At 38.9% G+C, this 19,617-nt stretch overlaps 1 protein-coding gene across 7 annotated transcripts in view; it reads right to left on the reverse strand.

Annotated features, from left to right (window-relative positions):
• Nucleotides 1-19,617, reverse strand: part of CTNNA2 (catenin alpha 2) — a 1,267,385-nt gene that overhangs the window by 231,541 nt on the left and 1,016,227 nt on the right. For all 7 annotated transcript variants that reach the window (XM_051842711.2, XM_051842709.2, XM_051842710.2 and 4 more), the window contains one exon: nucleotides 13,067-13,219. In XM_051842711.2, the coding sequence (XP_051698671.1) occupies nucleotides 13,067-13,219 (153 nt within the window). The remainder of the gene's footprint in view (nucleotides 1-13,066; nucleotides 13,220-19,617) is intronic.

A 19,617-nucleotide genomic window follows, 5' to 3' on the forward strand; every position in this document is an offset into this window, starting at 1 on the left:
TTTAGGTTTTCTATGTCTTCATGGTTCAATTTTGGTAGATTGCATGTGTCCAGGAATCTATCCATTCTGATAGGTTTTCCTGTTTGCTGGCATACAGGTCCTTGTAGTAATTTCTGATGATTCTTTTTATTTCTGTGGTGTCTGTTGTTACATTTCCTTTTTCATCTCTGATTTTATTGATTTGGGTCTTTTCTCTTCTTTTTTTAGTTAGTTGGGCCAATGGGGTGTCAATTTTGTTTATTTTTTCAAAAAACCAGCTTCTCACTTGGCTGATTTTTTGTAATGTTTTTTTGGATTCAATCCTGTTAATTTCTTCTCTAGTTTTAATTATTTCTCTTCTCCTACTAGATTTGGGTTTGGTTTGCTGCAGTTTTTCTAGGTCCTTGAGGTGCGCTGAAAGCTCATTTATTTGGTGCCTTTCCAATTTCTTGATATAGGCACCTATTGCTATAAATTTGCCTCTCAATACTGCTTTTGCTGTATCCCATAAGTTTTTTTTTATTTATTTTTTATTTTTTTTTTATTTTTTTTGACAGGCAGAGTGGACAGTGAGAGAGAGACAGAGAGAAAGGTCTTCCTTTGCCGTTGGTTCACCCTCCAATGGCCGCCGCTGCAGCCGGCGCACCGCGCTGATCCGATGGCAGGAGCCAGGAGCCAGGTGCTTTTCCTGGTCTCCCATGGGGTGCAGGGCCCAAGCACCTGGGCCATCCTCCACTGCACTCCCTGGCCACAGCAGAGAGCTGGCCTGGAAGAGGGGCAACCGGGACAGAATCCGGTGTCCCGAGCGGGACTAGAACCCGGTGTGCCGGCACCGCTAGGCGGAGGATTAGCCTAGTGAGCCGCGGCGCCGGCCTCCCATAAGTTTTGATATGTTGTGTTGTTGTCTTCATTTACTTCCAGAAAGTTTTTGATTTCTCTTTTGATTTCTTGAATGACCCAGTGTTCATTCAGGAGCATGTTGTTCAGTCTCCATGTGTTTGCATACTTTCTGGGGTTTCCTGAGTTGCTAATTTCCAGCTTCATCCCGCTGTGGTCTGAGAAGCTGCATGGTATGATTCTAATTCTTTTAAATTTGCTGAGACTTGCTTTATGGCCTAGTATGTGATCAATCCTAGAGAAGGTTCCATGCACTGCTGAGAAGAATGTGAAGTCTGTAGATGTAGGGTTGAAAGTTCTGTAGATATCTGTTAGATCCATTTGGGCAATAGTGTCAATTAAATCTGCTGTTTCCTTGTTGATCTTCTGTCCGGATGATCTGTCTATTTCTGAGAGTGGAGTATTGAAGTCCCCCAGTACTATTGCATTGGAATCTAAATCTCCCTTTAAGTCCCTTAACATATCTTTTAAATAGACCGGTGCCCTGTAATTAGGTGCATATACATTTATAATAGTTACATCTTCCTGTTGAATTGAACCCTTAATCATTATATAGTGTCCCTCTTTGTCTCTCTTAACAGTTTTTGTATTAAAGTTTATTTTGTCTGATATTAATATGGCTACACCTGCTTTTTTTTGGTTTCTGTTGGCATGGAATATCTTTTTCCAACCTTTCACTTTCAGTCTGCATGCCTCTTTGTTAGAGAGATGTGTTTCTTGTAGGCAACAAATAGTTGGGTTGTGTTCTGTGAGCCAGTCAGCCAAACGGTGTCTTTTAACTGAAGAATTCAGACCATTAATGTTCAATGTGACTATTGATACGTAGTGACTTTGCCCTGCCATTTTCCCAGAAATATTTTCTAGTATATGCTTTGAGCTTCCCATGCTCTTTTACTGGTAGGTGTTCTTCCTTTCCCTTCTTTCATATTGATGGCCATGTTTCTGTGTTTCTGAGTGTAGCACATCTTTAAGTATCTTTTGCAGGGCCGGACGAGTGGCCACAAAGTCTTTCAATTTCTGTTTGCTATGAAAGGTCTTTATTTCACCTTCATTCACAAATGAGAGCTTGGCAGGATATAATATTCTGGGCTGGCAATTTTTCTCTCTTAGCACCTGTGCTATGTCTCGCCATTCCCTCCTAGCCTGTAGTGTTTCTGATGAGAAGTCTGCTGTGAGTCTGATTGGAGATCCTCTGAGAGTAATCTGACGTTTCTCTCTTGCACATTTTAGGATCTTTTCTTTATGTTTCACTGTGGTAAGTTTAATTACCACGTGTCGTGGTGAGGATCTCTTTTGGTCATGTTTATTGGGGGTTCTATGAGCTTCCTGTACTAGGGTATCTCTGTCCTTCTCCAAACCTGGAAAGTTCTCTGCTAGTATCTCACTAAAAAGGCCTTCCAATCCTTTCTCTTTCTCCATGCCTTCAGGAACTCCTAGAACTCGAATGTTGGTTTTTTTAATAGTATCCTGTAGGTTCCCAACAATATTTTTTAGATTTCTAATTTCCTCTTCTTTTCTTTGGTTTGACTGTATGTTTTCCTGTGCTCTATCTTCTAAGTCCGATATTCTCTCTTCTGCTTCACCCATTCTGTTTTTAAGGCTTTCTAATGTGTTTGTCATTTGATCTATTGAGCTCTTCATTTCATTTTGATTTCTCTTCACTATAACACTTTCCTGTTCTACTAGTTTCTGAGTTTCATTTTGACTCTTCCTTAAAATTTCATTTTCACGAGAGAGATTTTCAATCTTGTCCATTAAGGATTTCTGTAGTTCAAGGATTTGCTTTTGAAAACTTCTAAATGTTCTTATCATAAATTTTTTGAAATCCGTAGCTTGCATTTCTTCTATCTCATCATCTTCATAATCTTGGCTTTGGGTGTTTTGTTTATTTGGAGGCATCATAGTGTCATCGTTGATCTTGCTCCCTCTATTTCTGTGTTTGTTACTCGGCATAGTTAATTCTTCTTGCCTCACTGTGCGGTTTTGTTTTTTTTTTATACTGTGTCCGTGTTAAGTGGACTGCCTGCTGTTGGAGGAGCCTTGGAGGCTTGAGATGGGTGCGGCCTGAGAGCTCTGCCTGGTTCTTCCTGGTTAAGGGTGTGCAAAGGTGACACCCTCAGGTTATGCATGGTAAATCTCTCTCTTTTTATTTATTTATGTATTTTATTTATTCAGGGGGTAAGTAACACCGCATTGCATGGCCGTGCAGAATTGATGGTATTTAGCTTCCAGTCTTTGGCTCCTCTGGACTCCCACTGGGTTGCCTAGGCTACTGAATTGTAGTGACTCAGTTCCTTAGCTCTCCCCCATTGATATGTAAATCCAGAGAGGAGGCCTGCTCTTTGTCTCTTGGGAATTCTTCAAGCCTTGCAGCCTTGTAACCTTTGCAAGGTTAGGGGGAAGAGAAACCCCGAAGCTTTTTTTTTCCTTCTTTCCAGTAGTGAGTTTGCTGCACTTTCCGGCCCCCCTCTAGATTCTGACCCCCGTTTCCCCACCAATGTCTCGGGTTATTGAGCTCACCTCCCCTTCCAGCGCCGATGTGTGGACTCGGTGCCCTGAGCATCCCAAGTCTCCCCGCTGTTGTCTGTGTGGCATGCACTCCCCTTCGAGCACTGGCGCGCAGACCCTGGGGCTTCCGCGGCTCGGGCCCGCGACTTGGCTTCTGCGCGGCGCGGTGGGCGACCTTGTTCTCCCAGTAGGTCCTCCGATTCATCCAGAAGGGTTTCCCCTGCAATATTTTCCTGGTTCTTTTTTCTGCGGCTACTGTAACTCCCCTTTTATTAAAGTAAATTTTCCCGGACTATCGGTGCGCACCCTCACTATTCCGCCATCTTGGCTCCGCCCCCAAGCCATGCTTTTTTAAAAACCCTGCCAAAGTGCCGGCACTGTGGTATAGCTGGTAAAAGCTGCCGCCTGCAGTGCCAGCATCCCATATGGGCACCAGTTCGAGACCTGGCTGCTCCACTTCTGATCCATCTCTCTGCTATGACCTGTGAAAGCAGTGGAGGATGGCCCAAGTCCTTGGGCCTCTGTACCCATGTGGGAGACCTGGAAGAAACTCCTGGCTCCTGGTTTTGGATTGGCACAGCTGTGGCCATTGTGGCCAATTGGGGAGTGAACCAGTGGATGGAAGACCTCTCTCTCCCTCTCTCTCTCTCTCTCTGTCTCTCCTTCTCTCTCTGTGTAATTTTGACTTTCAAATAAATAAATAAATAAATCTTTTAAAAAACAAACCAACCCTGCCATGGGTGGAAATATCAATATCTGATTGAAATAGAGAATCTGTACTGCCAGCTGCAAGTTTCCTCTCTGTAATTTTTCATGTCACTCTCAGCCCTAGTCACACTGGCTTTCTCCACAATCCCATGCTCAATGGTCATCATCAAGAGAGAAGCCATTTCTGACCCCACATGTCCATTCCCATCATTTTTCACCTATTATTCTGTTTGATTTTCTTCTTCCCATTTCCATATTAACAACAAATGGAATTCCTTAGCAATGGGATGTATGCTCATGAGAGCTGGTAATTTCTCTGTTTTGTTCATGGTTCTTGCTAGCAATTGGAACCATGTCAGCACATGGGAACCTCTCAGTTAATGTGGCAGAATGCAACATTTGGCACATAGAAGGATTACAAGAGAAGAGTGATTTATCAAATTATCAAAGGTACCTGGTTCTTAACTGATGTTCCTGTTAGCGATTATGACTATTAGGAGTCATCCCTTTCTTTCAGCCTGTGCATTTCAAGCTGATCAAGCGTCTCATCTTTCATGCAGCACTGCTATCAGGAGCAACTAAGTCAAGAGGGTGCAGCAGAGCACTGAGAGCCCCCTGCCCAACTCAGCGTTTCTGGAGCCCCAAATCTATACCCTTTCGAAGAGAACCAGCTCACTCTCTCACATCCACTGTAACAGAGGATAAGTACAGGAGCGTACTTGTGAGCTTCAAGTTGAAGAAGAAAGGATGATGGAAAGAATTAGGGGTGTTACTTAAGAAACACCATGGCCCTTTGGAATGTTAACTGAAGACTTCCAGGCAGGGCTGTCTCTGAAGTGCTGAGCTGACCAGAGATCATTTGTTGTACTTTATTTCCAATCCTTTTGGAGAAATGACATGCAAAATTGTGGCAACTCAGTACCAAAGTCATGTGGTAGGGGTAGACATGGACAAGATGTAAACTGGGGACCAACTGTGCATTGCAGCAATAAAAATACAAGCTAATCCTGAAAATAAGATGCAGAAATCAATACAGTGTTTTGATCTTTCTGACTCGTCTTATCCCTTCCATAGCTTGGCTGCTCAGACAGCGTTCCACTCCTCCTTCTCCCCGGTTCTTCCCGCATGCGCCAAAGTGCAACTACCTGTTCCACAGTACTGGGCAATGCAGTGGCCTCCAGAAAGGCCTCTCTCATCTGCCTCACCTTTCTTCAGTCTCTCCCTTGCATACGAGAATCAGAGTAGGACCAGAGCTGTGGCACAGTGGGTTAAAGCCCTGCCTGCAGTGCTGGCATCCCATCTTTTGACTTTAAATATGCCAGGCTGCCTATCCTTTGAGGCCTCTGTTTGTGTTGTCGATTATCAGATGCACCCCTCACTCTGTCCCATGCTCTCATTTATAATAATTGTTCAGCTTGCAGCCTGAACAGCATATCCCCAAATGGGACCAATTCCCCATGTTTTTCACCTTTACGACATTCTATTTGCTGAAAGTTGCACTCACAGAACTCTGAAACCACTTGTTAGGTTTCCTACTGCTTTACTAATTGCTTTAGGGAAGCGACCTTGGCTAATTGATCCCAACTATTCAGCAGCATTTGACTGAGTACCTACCATATAATAGTCAATAAGCCAATGATGCCTAGGGAATGAATAAAATAATGCAGCCAGCTATATTGCCAACTTGTTGGCCCTTACAGTACTATATTTTAATAGCATGCGTGTGGGACCCTAAGAGGCACCTTAGGGATCTACTGTAAAGAGGCACTGTACCTATTTAATTCTCTAATGTACTGCTCTGTAGGAATTGCAAATCTGGATAAACTCATGTGGGGAACACCCAGCTCTACTGGGTGAAAAGGAATTAAGAAAAATTATTAATATTTATTTTATTTTACTCTATGAATGATACTCTCTATTGTGGCTGATATTATGGATCCCAAAGCACTGTAGTTGTCCTATTGAATTCTCCTAGTCAACAGACCCTGGTACAAATTCACCTAATCATCATTAAATGTTACAAATATTGTGAACAAATGCTCAAAATATTACTTATTATGGGAATCACAGAAAACCACATTACTTTTTCCTATTCACATGCCCCCCACATTTTATTTATACTAAAGCTATCCTTGTTGAAGCTTTTTTAAAGACTACAACATTTTTGGAGTAGGTTGTGATTGGCCTCGTTCACAATAGCAATTTCGGTGAACACCAAATACCAACGCTGGGGATAATAGCACATAAATTTAACCAAAAACAACAAGAGTAGATGAAAAGTTGGATAAACTCTCATGAAATGTTGAAAGACTGAAACTCACATCACCAGTTCATACATCATTTCGTGAATGCATGCATTCTTCATTCAAAATTTTCTACATGATTTTCCTATGGTACACAATAATGAAAATTTAGGCATTCAGCAGGGGTTCTCAAACAAGGAACAAATTTGCCCTGGAAGGACTGTGAGACTGTGCTTGATAGAAAGAGGAAACACTAAGTTAGGAAATTCTAGGAAGCAGAAAAGACTCTAATCTGATTATTTCAGTTTAGTCATAACTATTCTACTGATTTATATATTTATTTTAAGTGTGGAAGCCCCAAATCTCCATGGAATAATGAGATCTCACACTAAAAATATTATCAATAATTTTTAAAAACTCCACAAATTTACCTAAATCAGCTTTCTCAGGGATTTTTACTTCTACACATGATGGAGAAGCCCACAAGAGACCCATCTCTGGCTAAAAACATCTACCAAGCACAATAAAAATTTTCTTGAAAGCATCAAAGAGGTGCCAAAAATATCAAAACTTAAACGAGTTCAAAAATAGAAGCTCACTGAGGGAAGATTAACTTTCCGCATGTCATTCCACCCACTGTCCCTAAGATCTGCTAATTTTTAGAGCCTAAAGAAAAACCAAGAAGTCAGAAAGAAGGTAGCTGCTGAGAGAAACTTCAGAGTTGCTACAAGCTCATATCTCTGGTCAGACAAAAAAAAATGCAGTGTAGGACCACTAAGGCAACAAAGACTTGGAGTTAAGATCACACAGAGAAGGGAGGCTCAAAGAAGTGAGCCTGGCACTATATCACAACCCCAAGACAGTTAACATCAAGTAAGTTGCAAGGGGACTTCAAAAGGTTTGTGGAAAAATGGAACTAAAAGATGGGTTTGTTTTGATGTAAAAAAAAAAATTGACAATCCATGCATATTTTGAAGATCCCTTATACATACAGCAATCTCAAGTAGCAAGCTGAAACCACCCAAAAAGCAAAGTTTTAGGCATTCTTGTACAATTTATTGTTACAAACATGGTAGAATTCTAAGTGACACGTGATCATTTGGCACCTCTGGAAGAATATTATCATTGACATTTATAAAAGAAAGGTAGACTAGACTTTAGAAACACTACAAACTAGCCTCAAGTTATTCGAGTAATTCATTTGTTCTCTTTCTCTCCCTCTTTTATTTGAAAGGCACACACATACACACACACACACAGATGTTTCACCTGCTGATTAATTCCCCAAATGCCCAGGCTAAAGCTTGAAGCCAGAAAATCAATCCAGGTCTCTGATGTGGGTAGTAGGGACTCAAGTACTATAGCCATCATCAGCTGTCTCCCAAGATACACATTAGCAAGAAACTAAAATCAAAAGTGGATCTGGAACTTGAACCCAGGCACTCAGACATGGGATGCAAGTGTCCAAAGCTCAAATTTAACTGCCCAATCAGTAATTTTTGAAACAAAATAGAACTCAATAGAAGCGTTTCAAGTATGGGAAACACAGATGGATGACTAAGCTAAAAATGGGGTCAGCACAAAATAACCAGATTTAAGTATACTTTACCTAGGAATTTATAGTCTTAAATGCACATATCCCTAAAATAAGAAAGACTATATATCAATGATTTGATTATCCATTTTTATGTTAGAACAAAAGCAGCTAGTTTTACTAGAAGAGAAATAAAAGATAGATAGTATAAATAAATAGCATGGATTACAAACAAAATCTACAAAGTTGAAAGCTGTTTTTTTTAAAGAAAATATTAAATAGACAAACTATTTGCAAAACCAGGAAAAGGAAAAGGAGAAGACGTCAATCGTCAATTAGCATAAGAAGTGGAACAAAGAAAAGGAGCAGCAATGCAGAATCAAACATATTAAACAAAAAATATAAGGGAATTATGGACAATTTTATGCTGATAAATTAGAACATTAAGCACAAATGGCAAACTTTTAGAAGATAAAAAAACGGACCCCCCAAAAAAACAGAAAATGTAAACAATCTTATGTTTTTAAACGTTTCCTCAAATAAATGCTGAGGCTCACATTACTATGTCAGTGAATTCCTTCACATATTTAAAAATATATACAAAGCCAGTCTTAGCACATTCACTTCAAAAAATAGAAAGAACAGATAAGAATTTCCAGCCCCCCCCCCCTTTTTTTGATGTTAAAACCCTGAAACAGAATACAGGAAATGAGTCATAAAACTGTCTCCAAATGTACAGGTAAAGCATTTAATAAGTTTTTATACTTTAAAAAGCCTCTTTTAGCAAAAGCGTAATAGAACTAACTTGATCTAACAAAAATATCTGTAAGAAATACAGAGCAAACAATGCAATCATTAAAATACTGAAATTTCTGTCATTTTTCAAGAGAGGAAATCCAAATGGACAACAGACACTAAAAAAAAAAAAAAAAAAAAAAAAATGCTTGGGAGGCCGGCGCCGTGGCTCACTTGGTTAATCCCCCGCCTGTGGAGCCAGCATCCATATGGGCGCCAGGTTCTAGTCCCGGTTGCTCCTCTTCTAGTCCAGCTCTCTGCTGTGGCCTGGGAAGGCAGTGGAGGATGGCCCAAGTGCTTGGGCCCTGCACCCACATGGGAGGTGCAGGAGGAAGCACATGGCTCTGGCTTTAGATCGGTGCAATGTCGGCGCCAGCCGTAGCAGCCATTTGGGTAGTGAACCAACAGAAGAAAGACCTTTCTCTTTCTCTCTCTCACTCTCTCTCACTGTCTAACTCTGCCTGTCAAATAAAAAAAAAAAATGCTCAGGATCACTAGCCATTAGGGAAATGCAAATCAAAACCATAGTAAGGTTTCTTCTCAGTCCAGTTAGAATGGAGAGATCAACAAACAATTGCTGGCAAGGATGTGCGAGAAAAGGTACCCTAACCCACTGTGAATGGGTATGTAAACTGGTGCAGCCACTGCGGAAAGAAAACAGTACAGAGATACTTCAGAAATCTGAATACAGACCTACCATATGACCCAGCCATCCCACTCCTGGGGGTTTACCCAAACCAAAAGAAAGCATCTGAAAGAGTTATCTGTGCCCCCATGTTCAAGGCAGCACAATTCACAATAGCTAAAATATGGAATCAACCCAGATGTGCATCATCTATTGACTGGATAAAGAAACTAAGATGTATACACCATGGAAAATTACTCAGCTGTAAAAAGAAAAAAAGAAAAAAAAATCCTGCCTTTTGCAGCAAGATGGACACAACTGGAAACCATTATACTTAGGTAATCCAGACACAAAAAAGACAAATACCATAGGTTTTCCCTGATCTGAAATAACTAATAGAGTATCTAAAATGTAATGTATTGGAGTGAAAAGTACATTTTGAGAATCAATGATTTTTGTAATCCTGTCTCTTCTATTGAACAACAGTGTTTTCTTCTTCACCCTATGTGTTGAACTCTTTTACTTAGTGTAGGGTTAATTTTACTATCATTAAGTAAACTGAAAATAGAGCTTTGTAAAACTTCAAGAGTGGGAATAGGAGAGGGAGGAGGAAAAAGGGTTGGAGTGTGGGCAGGAGGGAGGGTAGGGTAGGAAGTATCACTATGTGCCTAAATCTATATATATATGAAATACATGAAACTTGTTTAAGTTAAATAAGATTTAAGAAAAGAAAAAAAAACATTGAAATTTCCCCCACTGAGATCTGGAAATAAAAATACCTACTGCCACCATATTATACTGGATGGACTAATCAGTAATATAATGCAAGGAGAGAATAAGGGATAAGGATTGGAAAAAAAGAAACCTAACTGTGACAAGTATAGAAAACAACCAAACATACAAACAGATACATAGAAAATCCAAAAGAACATACTTTCAGAAATAGTAAATGACTGTATCAAAATCAATAGACATAAAATCAATGTATCAAAAAATTTTATATTACAAACACAGAAACTGGGGCTGGCAATGTGGCCTAGAAGGTTAAGCCTCCACTTGCATTGCCAGCATCCCATATGGGTGCCAGTTTGAGTCCCAGTTGATCCAACTTGTGATCCAGCTCCCTGCTAATGCAACTGGGAACATAGCAGAAGATGGCCCAAGTACTTGGGCGCCTGCACCCATGTGGGAGACCTAGTAGAAACTTCTGGTTCCTAGCTTTGGCCTGGGCCAGCCCCATCTATTGTGGCCATTTTCTTGCTCTCTCTCCCCTGCCCCATCTCTGCATTTCAATAAAAAAATAATCTTTCAACACATACACACAGAAACTATGGGTTTGGAAAGACTACCGAGACACCTTGAAATGTAGAAAAGAGTAATGCTTATCCTGAGCTTCAAGTTTTTTGCCTAGATGCATCAGTGATACAGAACTTGTTTGAAAGATGCAAACCACAGAAATCATTCAGATTCCTGTTCCTCTCCATTCCAACACAGGCCAATCCGAACATTAGTACTGGCATCTCTTAAAAACAAGACTTCCTACACTACCGCTGTCTGCAGGGGCAACTCGTGGATAATGAAGGGAAGAACTGAGGGAGGCAAAGCAGCAATTTTGTGAAATGCAGGGCTCTGATGGACCTGGGCTTTCTGCTTCTCCTTTTGCCTTGATGAGCAAGCACACACAGAGGGGACAGGTTTCCCTGTAGAGGGGAAATGGCACGTGTGTCCAAGGCCTATCACTGCAGAAGGGACAATGAATAGAAAAGCTGGCTCTGACCCACATTTAAACAGGGTACCAAGTTTGAACTTCAAATAAGGCTAAATACAGAATATATACAGCCTCTCACAGTGTCATAGAAATAAAAACTCATGTTGGCTTTGGCATTTTGCTTAATAGTTAATGCCTCACGTGGGGCAGCCACATTCCATGTTGGAGTACCTGGGTTTGAGCCTTGACTGTGGCTCAATTCCAGCTTCCGGTTACTGTGCACACTGTGTAGTTGGGTCCCTGCCTCCCATGTGAGAGAACCAAATTGAGTTCCTGGCTCCTGGCTTCAGCCTGCCCCAGTCCTGACTGTTACAGATACTGGGGAGTGATCCATAGGACAGGAGAGCTCTAAATTAATTAATTTTAAAAATTAATCTACAGTGCCCCCAACACACCACTAATAATTTATATAAACTCTGAAGCTAACTTGTAAATGTTGTAATCCCATAGACAAGATGATACACATATATCTTATTACATGTGAATATTGAAATCATTCTAGAACTTACTCAGCAATATTTCTTTGCCTCTTCCTCTTTGCTTTCCTCCTGTCTCCATCTCCACTCTCACTCTCAGCCCTTCACCTTCTCCTTCTCAAAGCATGGAAGTGGTCAGGGTTTCTGAGGTCCATCTTGGAAAGACTGGGTATTCTTCTAAAGCCAAGTGAATTCTCAAAGCATGCAGGTGGAATCTAAGGGGTCACAGGTACTTGTCTTTGTAGATGGGGACAGACAGACTGTGTTGACATTATACATATGACCCTACTTTTAGCTCTAGCTTGGTGTTGCCTCAAGACAGTAGGGTTATGATGGGACGTCCAGAGGTTCTGTTTTGGTAGTCTAGGCTTTTGCAAGCATGAACCTGATGATGGTGTTTATATATAAAGCTCAGACTTTGTTCTAAAAAAACAAGGGTTTGATGTAAGCCTTCTTGCTGACTGGTTATCTCCAGGCCCTGAGGCACCAGCAGTGCTGCATTAACCAAAGAGCAAAGGAAGCAGGTGCACAGGGAACAACTATATTGAGTACCACCCCCATCACCCACTCCAAGAAGAACAGAGAGGATTTTACATTTAATGAACTTATTAAGAATTTAACTTTGCCATCCAAAGAAAACAAAAAAGAACTTATTTTTATTTCAGCTTGCATTTAGATTGTCTGTCATTTTGAGTGATTTTTATTTTCTTATGAATCAAAGAGGAAATGCACCATAGTGGTGGTGGTGGTGTTAAGGGCTCAGAGCTTGCAGAAGTTTAAATTGATCTTTACCATTCCCTAAATTTTACAAGATCCTCACCCCACCCCCCAACCTGGGCTCTTTTTTTTTGCAGGCACATTTCCTGCTTAACATCTCCATTTTCTATTTAGTACCACGTCACTATTCCCACCTTTGCCAAGCTGTTGGGTTTTAGTTCCTAAATTTAGGCAGCCTAGTTATCATTTCCTTGTGCATTTTTTTCAGTAGCACACAGTACAGTTTTGCATTCATAAAGCAACTCCCACAGATTTCTCCAACACATAAAATGTACTTATGACCCCAAACTTAACACTCGTACTACCCCACGATCTTTCACACAGAGTCTAAACCTCTGTTAACAGAAGTGGTTTTCTTTTTTTCCTTATTTTTTAAGTTCATAGAGTGGCCCGCTAATCTCGGCTTTGGTGGGTGGAGTGGAGAGGGATGTGAGGAGGAAGGAAAGGGAACAGTGTTCTAGGCTTCCATTTGGCAGTGTTAATTCTACTCCCTTGAATCAAGGCTGGTATTCAACACTTAGCAGTGTTCCTTCTGTTTCTCCTGTCTCAGCCTCTGCCTATTGTTCAGGAAAATTGGAAGACACGTTTCACAGCCTGCTTAGAGTTGTGGGATGGAGAGAAGAGAGATTACCGATGACTTATTTCCTTTGAAAGGAGTAGAGAAAACCATTGACGAGCTCTCCACAGAAATTCCAGGAGCCACATGGAGGATCAAACCTGCTGATAAATTGTAGTCTCAGGCCTTTCCTGACTTACCTCCACCAGTTTATTGGCATGTTCACGGAAAACCTGGGCGTATTCTTTCACTTCCTTTTCATTCCCACTCTTTGCAGCCTCAATGAGAACGAGCAAAGGGACGTTGGTTTCCAAGAAGGAATCAGATATGTGATCCATCACTGCTTTTCGAAGCTACAGTTAAAATAAACAAAAAAGACACATAATTAAGGAATAAAAGAAGTGCTGATTTTTTTCTAAACTGTTAAGTAGCTTTCATTACCTATGCAGAAAATGTTCCATCTCTCTCTTTAATTTTCACAGTATTTATCATATCAAAGGAAAACAAAGACCTATGGCTGATGGACGCCTGTGAATTAAATGTATTATGTCAGCCTGAAAGTGGCATATATGGCCTCTAGCTCAATACACTACAGATCACTCCTACCTAAGATCTACTCTCATCTTTCACTGACCCAAATGTCCCCCTTGAGGAGGTTTTGAATCATGAAACAGCACAAGAACTCAGACCCTTCAGAGAAGGAGAAACAAGGGCATCAATCAGCCAGGGGAGAGGACTTTGGTGGAAGAGCTGAGCTAAGAAACCACTGCTAACATTTTACCTTTCTAGATGCACTGCTTGTATTTCACAGAGGTAAAAACATGAAGCATCTAACAATATCAAAAACGTTTCAGCCCAGGTGCTATGGCGATTGAGTGGCTGTACTCCACAAAGAAATACTTACAATTATTCTTTCAGGTAAGTAAGCATAAACAAACTCAAATCTCCTAACAATGCATAATTACACATCATTTCCACATTGTTAAAATAAGCAGCAGGGCAGGTGCATGAAAATAAAATGAAACTCTCTCTGAACAATCACCTCAGTGCTACTTTGTTCTTAATTATCTGAATGTATGCAGGATACAAATAAAAATAAACACAAGAGATGATGTTAAACAATATGTATGGTTTCCAAACAAATACATCTATCCACAAGTGTTCAAATGCATCTTTTGATACAGATGATACGTACACATTTGTTACTGATCAGAAAAAGACCTATGAATAAATCTCAGTTTCTTTTTGCACTAAATTCCCATAAGGCACACAACTGGGTGGATATAACCTATTTTGGGTTTGACATTCACCATATTTTCTAAAGCCTATGTAAGTTAATATCACTTAGCTATTTATTTGGCAAAATGTACAGAATTACTGCCTGGGGATAATGTTGGTAATTGCTAAGCTCAAATTTTCAAGGTCTACAGAACGTGCAAGATACTCAGCAAAGCTCTTCACACAATATTTTGCAGTAGAGACTATTCTTAAACCAATTCTGTAAATGAAGAATCCAGGACTTTGAAAAGTTCAACAACTTGCCTGTGATTATGTTAACAAGTGTTACAGTCCACGATAAGAAGGCCTGAAGAGGCAGTGCAGTGAACTCTTGAAACTCAACTACATGGCTGTATTTCAGGAAAGGGGTCCAAGTGCAGGAGAAACTACTGAGAGCATAATCAAAATTAAACTTGGCAGGACAACAGAGACAACAGAAAGAGAAGACCCAGATACACTGGGCAACGTGAGCAAAGTCAGGCTACCTCTTCATTCAAGCCACTATATTTTTTAATTCCACACGTGCCTGGGCACACATACACATACACACCAATAACAGGTGTATGAATTCTGTGAAGCTACAAAAGCTACATGCATGAACTCTTTTTCTACACCTTTAGTGAGGTTATGTTCATAAAAATGAACAACTTAAAATTATTGAGGGCAAATATTATAAATTTATAAAAAGAAAAATAAGAACAAGAAAGATAGTATCAACCCTATACACACTGAAAACATGCTAAAAAGATATGCTTATAAAACATATTAAAAGTAATGTACTACTTCAAAATAATGGAAATAAATTAAGAAAATGATATGATATGAGAATAACAATTCAGAAAAGAGACTGAAGAATTATGTTATAAAATTCAAGAAAGAATTATAAATAAAATAAAATGAGAATCAACACTATACAAACTGAAGACAGAATAGCAAATTACTTAAGAGAAATAAAAGGAGAAAAGAAAAAAATTTTAAATGCAAAAAATAGAGAATAAAAGAGCTAAAACTGAATTTCAGAAAAGATGGGAAATATTGAGGACAGGCAAAGAAATTTAAGTATTTAGCTCCCAGTGTTCCCTAAAGAAGAGAATAACAATGAGAAAACAGAATGAATACTAAACTTTGCCATTAATTAAGACTTTCCTGAGTACATGTGCATATTGAAAACTGTACTCTAAATATATATATATATATATATATATAAATTGATCTGATTTTAGTTTGTTTTGAATTTTTATTTATTTGAATGGCAGGGAGAAAGAGAGACAGAGAACGAGTGTGCTCACATCCACTGATTCACTCTCCAAATGCCTGCAAAGCCCTATCTCCCCCACCTGTATTCCCCCCTCATAATCCTCAGGACTGAAACCAGAAAGGTCCCTACATGGATGGCAGAAACCCCTTAACTTCAGCCATCACTGTTTTCTTCCATGATCCATATTAGCAGGAAGTGGGCTTAAGGTGCCAGAGCCAAGAATTTACCCCAGGCATTTTGATGTGTAATGCAGACATCTTAACAGACTTATTAATTGCTAGATCCCTAGACAGTACATATTAAAAGTTTTCATCAAAAAAAGGTAGTATGTAAGTTAGTAGCAACCCAAAAAGTCTTCTCTAGGGTATATTGTCATCAGATTGTCAAAAGTTAAAGACAAGAAGAGAATCCTAAAGACAGTAAAATAAAAGCATCAAGTTACATACAAAGGAAAACCAATTAGGTTAACATCAGACTTCTCAGCAGAAAGCATACAGGCCAGAAAAGTGGGTGATGATATATTCAAGGTCTAAAAAATTAAAAAAAAAAAAAAAGAAAAAAACAAAACAAAAACTTCCAAGCAAGAATATTATATTCAGCCAAGCTATCCCTTAAAAGTGAAAGATGAATAAAGTATCTTCCAGATAAGCAAAAACAAAGAATTTACCACCCCTAGACCAGCCTTACAAGAAATTCTAAAGGATGTCCTGCATTAGACATCAGCATGAAACACATGTCACCACCAAATTCACTAAGAGAGCAGGCGGAATCACTATCCAATCAACAAAATGACAGGTCTTAGTTCTTATCTATCAGTACTAACCTTGAATGTAAATGGATTAAATTCACCAACCAAAAGACTTAGTTTGGCTAAAAAAAAAAACAAGACCCAACTATATGCTTCCTAAGAAACTCACTTCATAAACAGATACATGCAGAGTGAAAGTGAAGGGTTGGAAAAAGATATACCAGGCCAATGGAAACAAAAAGCAAGCTATCCTGTTATCGGATTAAAAAGACTTTAAACAAAAACTGTAAAAAGAGATAAAAAAGGACATTATATTTTGATAAAAGTTTCAATTCTGCTAGAAGATATAACAATCATAAATATATATGCACCCAACATAAGACCACCCAAATACATACAGCAAATATTATTAGACAGTAATAGTGGGTGACTTCAACACCCTACTCTCATCAATGGACAGATCATCCAGACAGAAAATCAATAAAGATACATCAGAGTTGACACATACTATCATGCAAATGGGCCTAACAGATATTTACAGGACTTTTTACCTAGCAGCTACAGAATACACATTGTTCTGATCACCACATGGAACACAAATCAAGTATCAAAAAATGTAAAAAGACTGACATCTTCCAAGTATCTTCTCAGATCATAAAGGAATAATACTAGAAATCAACAGCAAGAAGAACAATAGAACATTCATAAATACTTGGAAATTGAACAACCCATGATTCATGGGTCACTGAAGAAATTAAAAAGGAAATACAAACTTTCTTGAGATAAGTGAAAAAAAAACACAACATATCAAAACGTGTAGGACACAAAAAAAATCAGCATTAAGGAAGTTTATACCATTAAGTGCTTACATTAAAGGAGAAATGTCTTAAAGATCTAATGATACATCTTGAACACTCAAGAAAATAAGAACAAACCAAACCCCAAATCAGCATGAGGCAAGAAATGATAAGGATCAGGGCAGAAATAAATGAAATTGAAACTAAAAAAATACAAAAGATCAACAAAACAAAAAGTTGTGTTTTTTTGAGAAGATAAACAAAATAGTTAAACATCCAACCAGACTAACAAAGAAGGAGGAAAAAAACTCAAATAAATAAAATTAGAGATGAAAAAGGAGACATTACAATTGACAATGAAATACAAAAGATCATAAGAAACTATTATGAAGAACTATATTCCAATAAACTCTAAAACCTCAAAGAAGTAGATAAATTCCTGGATTTATATAACCTACTAATATTTCATCAAGAAGATGTAGACAACCTAAACAGACCCATAATCAGTAATGAGATTAAAGCAAAGCCGTAATCCAAAATATTCCATCAAGGAAAAGTTGGGGATCTAATGGCTTTACTATTGAATTCTACAAAACATTCAAAGAGGAAGGGACCTCAATACTCTTCAACCTGTTCCAAAATATTGAACAGGGTAGAAATCTGTAAAACTTTTTATGAGGCATTACTTTGATACAGAAATCAAACAAAGACAGGACACAAAAAGAAAACAACGGACCTATATCCTTAATGAATATTGATGCAAAGATTCTCAATAAAATACTAGCAAATTGACTACAAAACCACATCATAAAGATCATACATAATGATCAAGTGGGATTTATCCCAGAAATGCAAATGTGGTTCAACATTCACAAATCAATAAACATCATAAGTCAGATGAATAGACTGAAGAATTGAAACCATGTGGTCATCTCAAGAGAGGCAGAGAAAGCATTTTATAATATTCAACATCCCTTCATGAGGAAAAACCCTCCACAAATTAGTTATGGAAGAAACATTCCTCAAAATTAGAAAGCAAGGCTATATATGATAAGTCAGCAGCCTATATAATACTAAATGTGGATAGGCTGAAAGCATTGCCTCTCAGGTCTGAAACAAGAAAAGGATGTCCACCTTCACCACTCATCAATATAATACTCAAAGTTTTATCAAGAGCAATTATGGAGGAGAAAGAAATAAATGGCATCAAAATTAGAAAAGAAGTCAAATTATCCATGTCTGCAGATGACATGATGTTGAACATGGAAAAACCTATACACTCCATCAAAAAGCTGTTAGAATTGATAAACCAAGCCAGTACATTGCAGGGTACAAAATAAACATACAGGGGCTGGGGTTGTGTTGTAGTAGGTTGTCTCTGGCTGCAGTGCTGGCATCCCAGATGGGCACCAACTCATGTTCTGGCTGCTGCACTTCCAAGCCAGCTCCCTGCTGATGGCCTGGGAAAGCAGTGGAAGATGCCCCAGGTGTTTGGGCCCCTCACCATCCTGGGAAACCAGGAAGAAGCTCCTGTCTCCTGGCTTCAGATTGGCCATCTGGGAAGTGAACCAGAAGATGGAAGACCTCTTTCTCTGTCTCTCCTTCTCTGTCTGTAACTCTGACTCTCAAATAAATAAGTAAATCTTTAAAAAAATAATAAACATACCCAAAACAGTAGCTTTTCTATATGCCAATCATGAACTCACAGAAAGAGAAACCAAGAAATCCCACTCACAATAGCCACAAAAAATTAAAATATTTAGGAATAAATTTAACAAAAGAAGTAAAAGATCTTTGCAATGAAAATCATCAAACGTTGATGAAAGAAATCAAGGACGCAAAAAATGGAAGGATATTCCTTGCTGAGGATCAGAATTATCAATATCATTAAAATATCTATACTACCTAAAGCAATCTACAGATTCAATGCAATTCCTATCAAAATACCAGTAACATTCTTTACATAATTAGAAAAAGCAATTTTAAAATTCATATGGAATCACAAAAGACCCAGAATAGCCAAAGTGATCCTGAACAAGAAAAATCAAGCTGAAGGCATCCCAGCACCTGACCTCAAAGCATATTACAAGGCTATGGTAATCAAAACAGCATGGCTATTGCAAAAATATATATATAAATCAATGAAACAGAATTAGAGAGCCCAGAAATTAATTCACATACATAGAACCAACTGATTTTTGACAAAAGTGCCTCAGACCATACAGCAGAGTAAGGATAACTCGTCAACAAATGGTGCTGATAAAACTGGATGCAGATATGTAGAAGAATGAAATTGGATTTTATCTCTCACCATATACAAAAATAAACTCAAGATGGATAAAATATTTAAATTTAACATCTGAGACTAGAAAGTTGATAGAAGAAAACATAGGGGAAACACTCCAAGACAATGGTATAGGGGATGACTTCTTGGATAGGACTCCCACAGCACAGGCTACAAAAGTGAAACCAAAAAATGGGACCATGTCAAACTCAGAAGCTTTCAAACTTAAAAAAATATATATTTATTTTAAAGGCAGAGTTAGGGAGGCAAGGGCAGAGAGTGAGGTCTTTGATCCCTGCTGGTTCACTCCCCAAGTGGCTGCAATGGATGGAGCTATGCTCATCCAAAGCCAGGAGCCAGGAGCTTCTTCAAGGTCTCCCATGCAG

The sequence above is a fragment of the Oryctolagus cuniculus genome, chromosome 2 (genome assembly GCF_964237555.1).
Source record: "Oryctolagus cuniculus chromosome 2, mOryCun1.1, whole genome shotgun sequence".
NCBI lineage: Eukaryota > Metazoa > Chordata > Mammalia > Lagomorpha > Leporidae > Oryctolagus > Oryctolagus cuniculus.